Genomic DNA, 15,317 nt, shown 5'->3' with positions numbered 1-15,317 from the left:
ATTCATTGTGAAAACATTTTTTTAAAAGCACAAAGCCTTTTTACCCTCAATTAAAAAACAGTAGAGACCTCCAGCAATGCAGAATAATAAGAATCATTAACTTCTGAAGTAAAGGCAATGTGCTTTTCTTGAAAAATTCTATCAAGTTCTCTGGAGCTAACAAATATGTGGATACACAGAAACCAAGGGATTTAATTATTTACATAGGCAAAAGTCTTTGGCAATATTCCTCAACGAAAAGCTGTTAAAATACCTAAATTCCCACTGTCTGAGGTCCTTCTTAATTACTTTCCCTTCTAAGAAAGTGACTGTTTCTTAAAGCTCTCTGCCCACCCAAAAGCAGCTTCCCTGACCAGGCGAGCCCCAGAAGGACCTGCCTCTGTGGGCTATGCCATTACCCTTCCTCCCAGGGGACTGAGAACGGCAGAAAAAACATAAGTATAAAAGGGGTTGGTCCCCTTTGAATGCAAATTCAGAAGTCAAGATAAAAAGAAGTATACGCATTCCAGTGAGATGCCTTCTCATTTCTTGCTGAGCCCGAACCCCTCCTGACCTTGCAGTTGGCCAGAGGGGGAAGCCAGGCTGAGACTTTCTGGCATCCTAGGGCCTCGAGCCACTGAGGACCATAGTTTGGGGACAGCCTCCACAGTCCACTCCGCTTTCTCTGCTTGAGGGGGGCAAGCTGAAAAACTCAGGGTCCAGAGAGTATACCGGAGTGGAGCCTGAGCTAAACCAGGCCTGAGCTGGGACCTTGGCATTCACTCCAAGATGCCCCAGAAGCAGAACATCCCACGGCCCAGAGCTCTGGCCAGACCCTCAGACACTCGCATCCAGAAGCGAGCACCAGAGAGCAGCCTGCTTTTAAAGCTCTCTGTGCCTGCCCAGGGACCCGAAATCAGCCTCGTATTACAGATACTTCATGCTTGGAGGCCACCAGCGGGCTTCATGAAATCGCTATCGCGGTTACATAGCAATTACTATGGTTGGCGTCATAAGCATGCCCACTGGCTTGCCCCTATCCATAACCACCCGTGGAGGAATTCACACACGCTGAAAGCAGTAAGCAGAAAGTAATCCCGAAAGGCTCCTCTTAATCTCGATCTGATTGTACAAAAATTAAACAGTACTTTTCCCAGGATATAATTTTAAAGCTGCTGTAAATAGTGGAAAGTACTGCCAAAGTAAGAAACGCTTCTAATTTGTTTCATAGTAACCAAGGGCTCCCAGTGTAGATCCTTCCTGCTGTACCGGCAGCTGCTGCTTGTGGAACGGCGTCCCAGGCCCTGTGCCTGAGCCCGGAGCTGGGAGCCGGACGGCTCCTCTGGAGCTGCCGCCCGGGCCCGCCGGGTCTGGCCACTCACCGGAGCTTAAACTGCGAGCGGACTTCCCCGTGCTCGATCTGGATCAGCTCGTTGTAGCAGGCGATGATGCTGCTATTCTCCACAAACCTCTGGGGGGAAAAATAAATATAACACGTAAGACAGATGCAATTACTTCCTTCGGAGTCAAATAAAGAAGCTGAACCGTTTTCCCTACCCAGGTTACCCTGTGACAGAAGACAACTAGTGGATAAGATGAAATCAAACAGTTGTCACGATGTTTGAAACGCTTGTTTAAACGCAGCACGGGCTATTGTACGCTTAACTCCGTTTGTAACAAAGGTGGGGAACACTTCACGGCGCATACTGACAGGAAAACAAATGCAGCCTTGCTAATTGCAGAAACACCTGTGCTTTCTATTGCACTAGTAAAAGTCTTCTCAGGGGGTGGGGGTGGCCAAGGAGAGGTCCCTGGGGGGAAAAGGAGACATGTGTAATGCTATATATAATACTTTAAACAATCCTATCTAATAAAAGGACAATATGCAAATTAACCATCACTCCATCACAAAGATGCCGCCGCCCATAGCCACAAGATGGCGGCGCCCAGTCCTCTCAGCCCCCCAGTCCCGGGGGGCGGGGGGGGTTTGGGGGGGGGGTGGCCGCTGAGAACAGGCAGTGAGAACAGCCTGGTGGATCACTGCGGCCACAAGGCAAGCGTTTCTCGTCCAGCTGCGGATGGGCCTCAGGCCACGGACAGCCTCTGGGCAGCGAGTGTGAAGCAGCCAGGCCCTGCAGACAGCTCCTGGTGCACAGATCTGTGCGCAGGGCTACTAGTAAAGGACAAAAGAAGTAAAAGTCTAACACACAGCACTGGATGTGCTTGGTGTGAGCCACACTGCAAATGGTCTCGAGGGGAGAGGCCCTTCTTTGCTTTCTTCCCTCTCTTCCCTCCTCTCCTCTCTCCCCCCTTTCTTCCCTGTCCTCTAATCCCCACTCCCCCGCCCCCACACAGACACACACACTTCCGCTGTCTAGTGGATGGCTTCTCCTTGGGGAGCGCCTTTGAAGCCATGGTCCTCACCACTGCCGGCGGAAGCAGGAAGGGCTGGGGAAAGGGGGATTCCGCCACACACCCAGGAGGAACACTTTCCCTTTCTCTGGCGAAGTTATTTTTTTAAAAAATATTTTATTGATATTTTACAGAGAGGAAGAGAGAGGGATAGAGAGTTAGAAACATCAATGAGAGAGAAACATCGACCAGCTGCCTCCTGCACATCCCTACTGGGGATGTGCCCACAACCAAGGTACATGCCCTTGACCGGAATCAAACCCGGGACCTTTCAGTCCGAAGGCTGACGAGCCAAACCAGTTTCGGCCTCTGGTGAAGTTAAACACGTTAGGTTTAGGATGAACTCCTGGACGGGCTGCGATGGTCTATGTCTAATTATACATGTGACACACATTAATTTTACAGAGTGTAACACACAGAAAACACAAAGGGAGATCCCCACATCCCCGACAGGATCACAGGCTCCAGCTGTTAATTTTGGCTCACTCCCTCTTGGCTTTCTTTCAGCGTGTTGTGTTTGTATGTTCCGTGTGATATTTCCACTTTCCTATCTAAGAAATCATTTTTTTTAATATTTTACTTTTCTTTAAGTCTAAGAACTTACACTGTAGTGACACACAGCTCTCTGCAGGGGACGGTGTCTAAGCCCTGGAGCACTCTGTACATACTTGGTGCTCAGTGGGTGTTTTGTGGACGAAAGATAACGGAAGACGCCAGTGCCTCACCTTTTAGGCATTTTCAAAAGTGTCGTGAACCCCTCTCCCTGGAGTGATTTGAGTGAATGAACAGCAGCGGTCTTCCAACGTCAGCCTCCTTCCCCTGGGCCTGCGGTTAAACACCCGGGTTCCTGGGCCACTGGCAGAAACGTGGGCGCTTCTGCAGCATCGGCCCCTCAGGAGGCCCGTTCGCCACGCTGCTGACTCGGGCTGTGCGTGCTCAGGGCCAGGGGCCTCACCGGTTTCCCAAACTGACTTGGCCACAGCAGCCTTGGCCAAGGAACACCCACTAAGAGCGTTTGGCCCACTAGGGTCCCCAGACAGTTTGAGAAACACTCTGTAAGCGGGCCCCGCAGGGAGCTGGCATTTTGACGTTGCGGTGAGTATGAGCTGTGGCAAGCTATTTCACCTGTCTTCTCCTCTGCAGAAATGAAGAACACCCCAGCCTCTCATCTGTAGGCGGGGATGAAACAAGTTGCCCAGAGTGGAGCCGAACCGATAATAAGTCTGAGCTGTTCCTTTCTCCTCAGGGAGCCGCCCAGGGAGGAGCCTCGCCCAGCATCACACATGTGGGTGCTCTAGAACACTCCTTCAGGGGCCTGCGCACCGTCTCAAATACAAAGAGGGACGCAGCGGCTCTGGTACACAAACAGCCGCCCTCGCCCTTCGCGAAGGCACTGGTTCCTAGCAGGCTCGGAGGGCTCGGGGCAGCATGCTCGGCCCTCACGCGCAGCGTTAGGCTCTGAGACTGCTGTGGGTGTTCACGGCACCGACTGTTCCTGGGTCCCTAACGCAGGGACCCAGGGTCCGAAGCCGACCCATCGGCTAGCAACACAGGCCGCGTCTCACCAGCTGGTTTCACACGATCAAAACAGCTCAGCGGTGGGGAACCACCTCGCGGAAGGCAGACTTGCTGGCATGCTTGGGTGGGTGGCTGGGTAGAGTGTTGCCAACTACAAGGTTTTGCCCAAAAAAGGAGGGCAGCCACCCGGAGAGCAACCGCAGCTGATCTGGTTTCACAGACACTCAGGAGGGAAAGCGTTGGTAGAGGCGAAGTGCTGCCCTTGGAAAGCACCCCAACGATGTGGGGGCACCCTGACCCAGCTGGCAACGGCCCCGCTCAGACCAGCGTGAAGGAACACAGGTGTCCACGCCAGGCCTCGTGTTTCCCGCTCCCTCTGTGGGTCTCCTTCAGCCAGGCGGACGGCAGAAAGCAGCTCCGTATCCAGACAGCGGGCGACGGACCCTTCCGAGCAGCACAGGCAGGTTACAGAGCTCGTAAAAAGGAACCACGGAACTTTCCCTCCTAGATTTACCGCATCACGTGGCCCCGTGGCTCTCCCTAAGCTTTCCCGGGAGTAGATGTGCCATTCCCAGCATCACTCCAAATGACAACCCACACCCGTCACAGGCAGGCACACTGAGCCGAGGGCGAAATTCCAGAAGGACACCCGACAGCAGCTACTGGGGGCCTGGAGGATGTCACCCACAGGGTGTGGCTGCTGTCCTTAGTAATGCAGGGTGTGTGTGTGTGTGTGTGTGTGTGTGTGTGTGTGTGAGTGTGTGTGTGTGTGTGTGTGTGTGTGTGTGTATAGGAGAACCTGTGAACTCCACGAGCTCCTACCTCAGGCCTCCAGGGCCATGGGGGGCTGGGGTGCAGTGGGTGTTCCACATGAAACCCATGCCCCCCCCACCCCCCCATGAAACCTGTGGGTGATTTTAGGTTATTTCTCAGGAAATGATCATTGTTCAGTGGAGAAAGATGTCTTGAGCTCGTGGAGTTCACAGGTTCTCCTACACACACACACACACACACACACACACGCACACACCAGCAGTCCTCTTGCAGAACTCGAAGCACTGCTCTGCACGCTCAGAGACACAGCTTTCAGAACCAAATGCCGGCCTCTGCGACGGGATGATGGACAAGAGGAGAGTGAGGAGAGCGATACCACGAACGAGAAACACTCGTTCCTAGGACACCCGTGAGCCCCTGCGCTACTTGCCTGTTTCACAGAGCACTCTGCTCCACACCGAAGCAGAGAACCACCGAAGCACAAAACCGCTGCCCGTGGCGATTTCTCCCTTTCTGCCTCAGTCTACCACAAAGACAGGGTTAAACTAGGGACTGCAAGGAACCACCTTAAAGCGCCCAAAGGAACCTCCACAGCTCACAGGCACGGGCCATGTCCTATTGCTGAAGGAAAGGGTGCAGGGCTGCATCTCTGTGAGACTCAGATCACTCCCATCGGGACACCAGGAGACCCAGGGAAGCCTGGCTTTGGAGTGCTGGTGAGTCTCCTTGCAGTCACCAATCTTCACCGTTCAGTGGGACAGCCGTTTAACTCACGGAGTCACTCAAACAACACGATTTAAACCAGGCGCTCACAGGAGGCGGCGGCCGTCCCGGGCCCGTCCCTGGGCACAGGCTCTGACCAGGCCCTGACCAACCCAAGACCTGGGTGCCCACGTAGTGGTCTCGCCTACACGTAATCACATGCACACAATGAATCTAGCCAACTGGACCAAACGAGAGGACCTTGGGACTACAGAATGTTGACCTATGATGTGTTTTTATGTCATTACGTATCACTAGGTAAGATATATGAAGTTATGAGAGGAAAAGGAAAAGAAATCAGACTAACAGTTGCCCATTACCATCCCGTGTGAACAGTTCCTTTTCCCCTCCCTCCCTCCCCCGCCCAGGGGCTTAGGGTCACGCATGGACGCTGGCTGGCTGTGCTGGGCGGGAGAGTTAGGAGAAGGTGCCCGCACAGGGAGGTGCTGGCCCGCGTCTACGTACCCTGCTGAAGCCTGCGTGCAGCAGAGGGAGGACGGAGGCCTCTTCGTGGTCGCCCGATCTGCAGCAAAGCAGAAAAGGTGGTCACTCGGCAGATACAAACCAGGCTTCCTCACACTGAGCCGCGGAGAGCGAGCAGTGAGGCGAGCGTGGCGCTGGCTCTCGGAGTGGCTTCCCGACCAGCACGTGCCCACGGGTACACCTGCCTTCAAGGGCCCCGACTCCACACGGACCTCCCCCCGATGCAGGAAGCACAGGATGGCGAAGAAAACGCCCGCCGTGTGCCTGAGAGCGTGGCCGCAGGGCCACGGGAGTGGCTGTCCCCTGCGCTAGCTGCCGCTGGAGTTGGAGCAAGCGGATGGGGCGGTCCCACGAAGGGACAAGTAGGCGCAATGCTTGTCCCAGGGAGGCTGTCCTCTTTGCCATCCTCAACCCCTCTGAACGCACAACTCCCACCCCCAAGACCTCGCTGGGTCCAACTCTCAACTCGAGGAAGGCAACAGGCAAAAGCTGCCGCAGCCAATAGCCAAATGGGCAAGATGTGTCCTGAGGAATGCCGAGTTAGAAAGGAAGAAGAGAAAACAAAAATCGGCCACTGTCACTCATTTCAGGGGAAGGTTTCCTATACTGAGTCTACAGCTGGGTCTCAGAACACCAGTCTGAGTGCAAGGTGTGGGTGTGGGTGTGGGTTACCGAGACAGGCAGGGCTGTCTTCGTTACGATAGAGAAGAGGCTTCCTCAAGACAGCCAGAAAGCAACGTGGAGACCACACCTTGGAAACGGGAGAAACATGGAGGAGAGGGGATTGGGGGGAGGAGAAGACAGACAATAGGAAAGGAAACCCCAGTGCTTATCTGGGGCATGACTTGTAGCTGAGCCCGCCCTGCAGGGAGGGGCCGCCTTCCCTCACTCCTTCTCTTGGGACTCAGGGTTCTCCTTGGCTGACTGATAAATCAGGACGGGCACAAAATGGGTTCTAGAGGTTATGGATAATGTCCTGGGTCATATACTGAGAGGGACAAGCTCAGAATTCATGTTTATTATCACTCTCTCTATGAAATATTTTATTAAAACATTGGGGTGGGGTGAGAAAAGAGGCTTCAGGAGCGCTGTGGGGCCTGGTGCATGTGGTGTCCATGCCTAGGACCCCAGAGGCCCTCCCCACCTCCCCCCCCCCCCCCCAGATAAAACACGAGCCAAAGGGCTGACCAAGGACGACTGCGCATCTTCGCTCTCCTCCTCGTTCCCCTCGAGGCCCCATCCCCCACCAGGATGGCGGAGTGGAGAGCAACCACTGGGACAGTTTCTGCACTTTCCTTGCCCCACAGGGATCAGTGAAAAGACACAGCTCTGGACAAGAGACTCAGGGAGCACCAGGTCAGTAGAAGTCTTTGGTTAGGCCAACACTTTGAAGCCAGGACATGGCTCTGGAATGGAGTGTTTCCGCGCTCCCCTGTCCCGGGCTGGCCCCGGGGAGGGCCTAAACCCTCCCGAGTTGCTGGCTTGTCAGGAGATCAAGGCCCTAATGAAGGTCTTGCTCTCTCCGAAGCTCGCGATGGCCATTACTTGACTGTAACATTTGATACCTGCAGAGATTCCAGCCACTGCAGCTTGTATGAACAACTTTTACCTTCTAGATCCTTCATTCTAAGTGCTGGCCATTTCAGACAGTGAACCCAGCAGAGCAGTTTCTCAGCCCACAATCTCGTACCTACAGCTTAATTCCCTCTTTCTTGCCTTCCAACACTGGCATGCATCCTAGTCCTGCTTCCCGCCACAGAACTGGCCCAAAACGTGAACGGCACATCCCTTTCCTTGCAGTGGAGTTAGTGCCTCTCTGTCCTCACACTACCATTGGTTTCCTCTGACGTGAAAAACAAGCATTCTTTCCCCCCCTCTCCCATCTCTTTTCCTTAAAGGACATAAAAAAGGGTAAGCTGGAATCGTGTTCTTTCCAGATCTCCTCCTTCACACATTTTGCATTCATTTCCAGCATCTAATGAAGTAACTCATTCCCCCCCCCCCCCCCCCCCGAGGTGAGTATGTTGCAGAAGCAATTCGATGTGATAGGGAGAAAACCTAAATATTTCCAGACACGTGCAAAACAACAAAACAAAAAAACCCCAAAGCAAGATCTACGGTTGCTGTGATGGGGCCAAGGACATGCCCGTTGTTTTTCCAGCCCTGAGAGTGGATGACATCAGGCAGATGTCTCAGGGAGAACGGGACAGCTTCCAGCAGGGGCGGGAGGAGCGCTTACGCTTGTGAAACCACCGCCAGGATCACCGTGTGCTCCGCGAGGTTCGTGGCCCGGATCGACCTGCAACAAGAAGGTGCCCAGTCAAACAGGTGACCTCGCTGTGCGGCATCCCACCCCCCCATGCATCTGCTTCGAGCTGGGAACAGCACGTCAGGTCTTCCTCCGAAGAGCGGCTCTGCGGTGCGCCGGGAACTCGCACGGGATTGAATGTTAACTGCAACGGAGACACTCTAACAAAGCACCACGTGGGTGCAAGATGTCCATGAGGGAAGCTGGAGGGTGGGGGTAGATAGGACTGCAGGAACAGTCTGGACCCTGCACAGTTTTTCTGTAAACCTGAAACGTCTTTAATAAACAGAACTATTAAACTAACAGAACAACAATAACCACACACACACACACACACACACACACACACCACACCACACACACACACACACACACACACACACACAGAAAAAGTCCATGTGAAAGACAACAAAGAAAGATGTCCTTGTGGATCAGGACAATCTCTTTGTGTTATTAAAAAAAAAAAAAATATTTTTTTTTAATTCCCAGGCAATTATCCAATAGGTCAGATCTGCCAATTTTCCACTTCAACAACTATCAAATCCCACTTACATTCCATGTTTTCTGACTGAAATTATACTCTGCAAAAACACACACACACACACAAAACAAAAACAAAAACAAAAAAAAAAACCAAAAAACTGGCAGTCCTACAATTCTCTGGTTATTAGTTTGTACTTGGGGAGATAATTGGGCTGGATCTCTTTTCTTTTAAAATAGTAGTTCAGAAAAAAATGAAAGTACTTGCTGACAGCTGGATAGACAAATGCAGACTAAAATGTATTAAATGGTACACAGACCCACCCCAATTTCCCAGTTGTGCTGTTGTTTGTCCTCCGGTACTTTCAGTGACTGGGGCTGAGACATGTTGTAATATGGCAACTGTCACCACCTCTGTATTGTTTAGTCCCTAGAAATTTAACAGGATTAAGCCATGTACGGATGTAGACTTTAGAGGTCGGTGAGTCTTCTTAGAAAATGTGTTTTGAATGGTACAGCTCAGATTCTTATTATTCTGGTCAGGGGTCATGAAATGGGTGAACTTTTTTTTAAAATCCTCAGCCAAGGATGTATTTTCCATTGATTATTTTTTAGAGAGAGTGGGAGGGAAGGAGAGAGGGAGGGAGAAGGGGAGGGAGAGGGAGAGGGAGAGGGAGAAGGAGAGGGAGAGGGAGAAGAGAGAAGAGAGAAGAGAGAAGAGAGAAGAGAGAGAGAGAAAAGAGAGCGATATCAACCTGAGAGAGACATATCAATTTGGTGCCGGTAAGGAACCTACGTACATGCCCTTGACCAGAATTTGAACCCGAGACCCTTCAGTCCGAGGGCCGCCACTTTAACCGTTGAACCAAATCGACTAGGGCTGGGTGAGCTTCTAATAAAGTGCCACCTACTCAGTCATTGGTACAAATATGAATGCGTGATCTGACCCATCTCCTGGCTCCGGCCTCTGGTTACTTTAATGTGGCCCAAAAGAGAGCCATCATCTCTCAGAACAGAAGTGTCAGGGCTGCTCCCGAATAATTTGTGAAACAACATGCATTAGTTTTCTTTCTAGCTACTGGGGTTTCAGGTCCTCTCCATGTCAACATGTTTGCAGGACTGCTCTCCCAGGGACAGCCAGCTCAGACTGCTTGATCCTCTTTGACTCCAGAATTTCCTAACCTTTTTCAAAAATGTCCCTTCCCCGTTTCCTATTCCTTGAGGCCTCCCTCTGTGTGGGTAGAAGGCTTGAGAAAATGACCAGCTGCCGTCTTCCTGGGAAGTGCAGGCTCCCCTGGTGCATAACTAGTTGATGGCAAATACCTTTGCCGACAGCGCCTGATCTCCCTGTGAGGCACTAATAGTCTCCAATGTGAGCACAGACTTCCCAGGCAGCACACAGGACAGTCCTGGCGAAGTGAAGCTACCCGTATTTTCTACCTAGTAGCCTACTGAATTCTCAGCAGAAGTACCACTTAGCACCTAATGAAAAACAAACAAACAAACAAACAAAAAACAGCATGAGCTCTAATCTCAGGAAACTTCCAAGCACTTCTCACCTTCCTTCATTCTCTTCCTCCCCAGTGAGACACCAAGCATACCTTCTGGGCTATATTCAAAGGAGTGGGCCATAGGCAAGAGGCTCAAACTCTGCTAGGAACGTAACTGGACTGGAGCACACTCTGCTTAGCTTCTCTGAGACTGGCTTCCGGTTTGGGGATTGCTTCCTGCTGCTTCCCTCTTCCCTCTCAGTCCTCCAGAGGAACTGGTGTGGTCAGAGGCACCTGGATCTCTTCCCGGTTGAGAGGACTAAGGGGGGGGGGGGCCTGGGGACCCACAGGGCAGGGCTCCAAGGAGTGTGTGAAGCTAAGATCCAGTCTAGCTCGAAAGCCAGGGGTCCTGGGCCACAGGTGACAACAGAGGGCACATTTTCTGGGAGCATGTCCCCAGCTCATCCTAGGGAACACGTCCTGGCAGTCAGGCAGTCAGGAATCGGGGACCCTCAAGGTGACCAGTGACAGCAGTAAGCCTGCCAGCAGGCACGCACCCAGCTTCTGCACTGCATAGACCCCATTGCTTTTCTGTGCCGCCAAGACAGACGTACACGTATTAGGAAACAGAACTCCATTTCTTTCTATCCCAGGAAGATTGTAATGCCATGCTGCTAAAATGGGTCTTTGCCTGAATTAAAAGAAGTCTTCCCATTAATTCTTTCCTTTTACACCTGAAGCTCTTCTTAAATCAATCTATGTATGCACAAAGGACTGTAGTGTCTATCACAAAATCAGTCAAGACAAGGGAAAGAAGACAAACTTAATTACCAAGGACCCAGTTCTATCCTGAAAATCACTTAAAAAGGAGAAATGCTCCTAATCACCAAAAATATCCTCCAAATCGTTGATGATACATCTTATTTATGAATATACATAATAGTCAGGCAAATATTCCAACGCAGGAAGATAAAATCACTTGAGACCAATAAGACATTTTAAAATGGGTTCCTTAAGGAAAACGCTTTGGGAAACGGAAAACTGTCAGAGACTAGCAAAGCGATGCCCGAGATGAGAAGCTTCCCCTCGTTTGTCGTCAGGGTACCCACGGCTCTAAGAGGCCAGACCCCTACCTTTCACGCCATTTACTATTTTCAAGAAAATTCCAGCTCCATATGTGATTGGAGTCCGCCCTGGCCTAGCATTTAATTAGTGACCTCTTCCTGTCTAGCTTCAAAGCATTCCACTTCTGCTACAGGGATCGGTTCATCCAGCGCGAACTCTGAGGGCTGCGTTTATTTATGATCAGGCATGCGTTTCCTCCCCGGAGCAAGCGTTTCTGTAAACAAGTGGGGCTTTGGGTCCCGGGAAGATTCTCTCCAGCTGCAAAGTGGCTGCCTTCGACCAGTGACTGCTGTCGGATCCACCCATCTGTGTCAGGCAGGGGAAAATGTATATTTCACACATTTCTGATGCTCATTTTGGTGCAGAATAATTAAGATTAGAGTATCTGGTTTACATCCAAACCGTATCTGTATAATAAGAACTGTGTGAATTTTAGTGTGTGTGTGTGTGTGTGTGTGTGTGTGTGTGTGAGAGAGAGAGAGAGAGAGAGAGAGAGAGAGAGAGAGAGAGAGAGAGAGATTGAGAGAGAAACATGAGCAAAAACTCAGGGGGTGGGGAGAGAGAAGAATCCTGCAGTTTTCAGTAGCACCCAGCTCACACCTCTAAATACATTGGAACTCAAATGCAAAAAAAATAGAAAAGGCGTGATAAATCTATAGGCGGAGCTACAGCTTTCATCACAGAAAGCTGAATAAAAGGCTTAGGAACATCAACAAGTACTTTAGAAACCTATGAGATGGAACTAAAGACACTTACCAATGAACTCATTTCAGGCTAAGTGGACATCTACTAAGCATATGAGATTAAGGAAGGAAGGTACCTGCACACAGCCTCTGCATCGAAGTTCCGAGCATGTCTGTGATCAATCACAATAATTTCATGATGTTTATCCAGAAAGCATTCAAGGGCTGACTCTGGAGTCCGGGCGATATTGCATCTGAAGCCGGCTCTGTCACAGGCCCACCAGAATCCATCACTCTGACTGTCCTCCTTGGCAAAGATCAGCAAAACCTGGAACACAGATAGAAGCACCTTAACAGCAGTCATCATCCTTAGAGACGGCATTAAAAACAGGCCTCTGGAGGGAAGCTGCCTGGGTTCGAATCCCAGCTCCTCCAACAGCTTCCAGTGTGTCTCTGAACAAGCATTTCCTCTCTGGGCCCACAGCTCTCCTCTGCCAGGTGTGAGAGCAGCAGCACCATGCAGCCTGTGGAGAGACTTGAATGAGCACGGAATAGGTGCTCAGTCATGCTGCTGGTGGTTATTTACTTTTAATTTCCCAAGAGGCTTTGTTTTTAAGCAGATAAGGCGGTGAAATGATGAACAGGATACTCAGCACAGGTTAGACCCTGGCACCTCTTGGGCTCTGGTGCAGGTGGTGTTTGCCTCATGGTACCTGGAGGCCACCTCTCTGAACTTGGGACTTAAACCCATATAAAGATATAAGAAAGGAAAGGGATTCAAAACAACCTGGAAAACTAATTCTAACACCAACTCTTGCCGTAATATGGAATGAATAATCATGAACCGTGAAAGTGATGGAGCCAACCTGGGTGCAGTCCCAGCAATGAAAAGAAGGTGGCAGTACTGTACACCGTGCTCCCCTCTTCCTCCCTGGGCTGCGGGATCCAGACTCTCTGGCCGCCAGAGGCAGCCTTACCCTCACCTGAACTTGTTCATTTGTTTACTTGCTTATAGTCTATCTTCTCCACTAGAATTAAACTTTGGGTCAGCAAAGAACTTCCTAATCTCCTTCTCTGCTGTACCCCCATGCCTGCAATGGGCTGGCACTTAGTACTAGCTGCTCAGTAAATATTTGATGGAGAAAGGATAACTACTTGTAGGGGTTTCTGCAAAATGCAAGAAGTATTTACTATCAGTAGGAACAAGACTACATCCCAGCAACAGGTCCAATTGAAAAACCACATATGGTGCCATTTGCCAACCACACCCAAGCACAGATGAAGTTAAGAGACTAAATCTCATTTTGGTACAACAGCATAAAGCTGATGAATGCTCTATTGAGAGACTCCCCCAAGACCTAAATGCCCAGCCTTTAAAAGCCCTCAAAATGAAGGTCGTGCCCTGGCTGGGGTAGTTCGGTTGGTTGGGCATAGTCCTGTGCACCAAAAGGTTGGTTTGATTCCTGGTCAGGGCCCATGCCAGGTTGTAGGTTTGACCCCTGGTAGGGGGGCATGCAGGAGGCAGCTGATTAAGGTTCTGCTCTCATATCTATTTCTCGTTCTTTTTCCCTCCCCTCCCCACTCCCCGCCTCTAAAAATCAATAACAAATAAAAGAGATCCTAGTGTGTGTTCTTCCTCCCCTAGAACACGCCCACCCCTTCTCCTCCCTCTCTCCTTCCCTCACAGCCATGCATCTCCTAAACTCATGAACATGGACAACAGTGTGGTGACCGCAGGGCGTGGGTGAAGGTGGAAGAGGGGATAAATGGTGATGGAAAAAATATAATTAAAATTTTAAAAACCCACAATACAGTTCACACCTAAACCTCTCCAATAATTCCTTACCATCATGAAATACTTGGCTGTATCATCAATGTCATTAGTTTTACACTGAATCACTTCCTGTTTTCTGAAAGCCATGTTCCAGAAAAATAATACTTTTCAGCATGACTTTGACATTTCCTTCTTAGCATGTGGCTTGAAATCACAAGGCAGCCACACTTATTAAGGGCCCTCTCTGGGCCAGGGTCAGTCCCTCCTCAGTCCCGGGTGCTCCTAAAATCCTTGGGCCACAGAGCTACTTCTAGGAAGAAGTGGGAGGTGACTCTTCCAAGAGACGTGAAGGGCACAGCCTTGTGGATTTTGATAGCGAAAGGAAACCCTTCACATGCAATCACTACTGAGGGAGCTGCAGTGAACAAAGCCGGGCAGAATAAACAGCTTCGTGCAAAAAGGCAATAGCCCTTTACGTGTGGAGCTGTGCTATTAACATGAGAAACTCGATATGCAGAGCCTAAAAGTCGGAATCGGTGACAAAACTTCTTGGCTCTCAGTGGTCTGGCTGATTTATGGATTGCTAAGCAAGAGACCAGTGCTTTATGCTTCCTTTATACCACTGTGCCTCAGTATTTGACTAACCCAATAAGAACACAACCACCTTCCCATGCCGGGCATCATCACAGGTATTAACTTCGCAGGTCTTATGTGTTCTTCAAAAACTGGAGAGTCCCACTTTCAGAACAATAATGTCATTATTCAGCTAAAATTTCCTGAGTGCCTACTCTGTCAGACACTGTTTTTAATTGCTTAGAGTATGCCCACGAATGAAAAAAAAAGATCCTTTTCAGTGTAGTGGTGGATGGACAAGCAATAAACAATGGTACAATAAGTAAGCACATGGTATGGGTTAATGAAAGTGATGAGCGCTGTGTAACATCTGTGGAGCAGGGTGTGGCTTGTTGGTGGGAAAGCAGACTGGTACAGCCACTGTGGAGAACAGTATGGTGTTTCCTCAAAAAACTAAAAATGGAACTCCCATTTGACCCAGTGAGTGATCCCACTTCTAGAACTATATCCTAAGAAACCAGAAACACCATTCAGAAAGGATATATGCACCCCTATATGCATATGTTCATAGCAGCACAGTTTTTTTATTAATATATTTTATTTATTTTTTACAGAGAGGATGAGAGTGGTATAGAGAGTTAGAAATGTCGATGAGAGAGAGAGTCCTCAATCAGCTGCCTCTTGCACACCCCCTACTGGGGATGTGCCCACAACCAAGGTACATGCCCATGACCGGAATGGAGCCTGGGACCTTTCAGTCTGCAGGCGACACTCTATCCATTGAGCTAAACCGGTTTGGCCATAGCAGCACAATTTATAATAGCTAAGATTTGGAAACAGCCTAAGTGCCCATCAGCAGATGAGTGGATTAAAAAACTGTGGTACATCTACACAATAGAATACTACCCTGCTATAAAAAAAGAAGGAATTCTTAACATTTGCAACAGCATGGATGG

At 50.1% G+C, this 15,317-nt stretch overlaps 1 protein-coding gene across 7 annotated transcripts in view; it reads right to left on the bottom strand.

Annotated features, from left to right (window-relative positions):
- PDE8B (phosphodiesterase 8B) overlaps positions 1–15,317 on the bottom strand; it is a 260,529-nt gene that overhangs the window by 52,568 nt on the left and 192,644 nt on the right. For all 7 annotated transcript variants that reach the window (XM_084881266.1, XM_084881268.1, XM_084881267.1 and 4 more), the window contains 4 exons: positions 12,152–12,342; positions 8,168–8,227; positions 5,911–5,968; positions 1,362–1,450 (listed from right to left, as the gene is read on the bottom strand). In XM_084881266.1, the coding sequence (XP_084737392.1) occupies positions 1,362–1,450; positions 5,911–5,968; positions 8,168–8,227; positions 12,152–12,342 (398 nt within the window). The remainder of the gene's footprint in view (positions 1–1,361; positions 1,451–5,910; positions 5,969–8,167; positions 8,228–12,151; positions 12,343–15,317) is intronic.

The sequence above is a fragment of the Pipistrellus hanaki genome (assembly GCF_964339955.1).
Source record: "Pipistrellus hanaki genome assembly, chromosome: 4".
NCBI classification, from domain to species: domain Eukaryota; kingdom Metazoa; phylum Chordata; class Mammalia; order Chiroptera; family Vespertilionidae; genus Pipistrellus; species Pipistrellus hanaki.
This window is presented reverse-complemented; position numbering and strand designations above follow the sequence as displayed.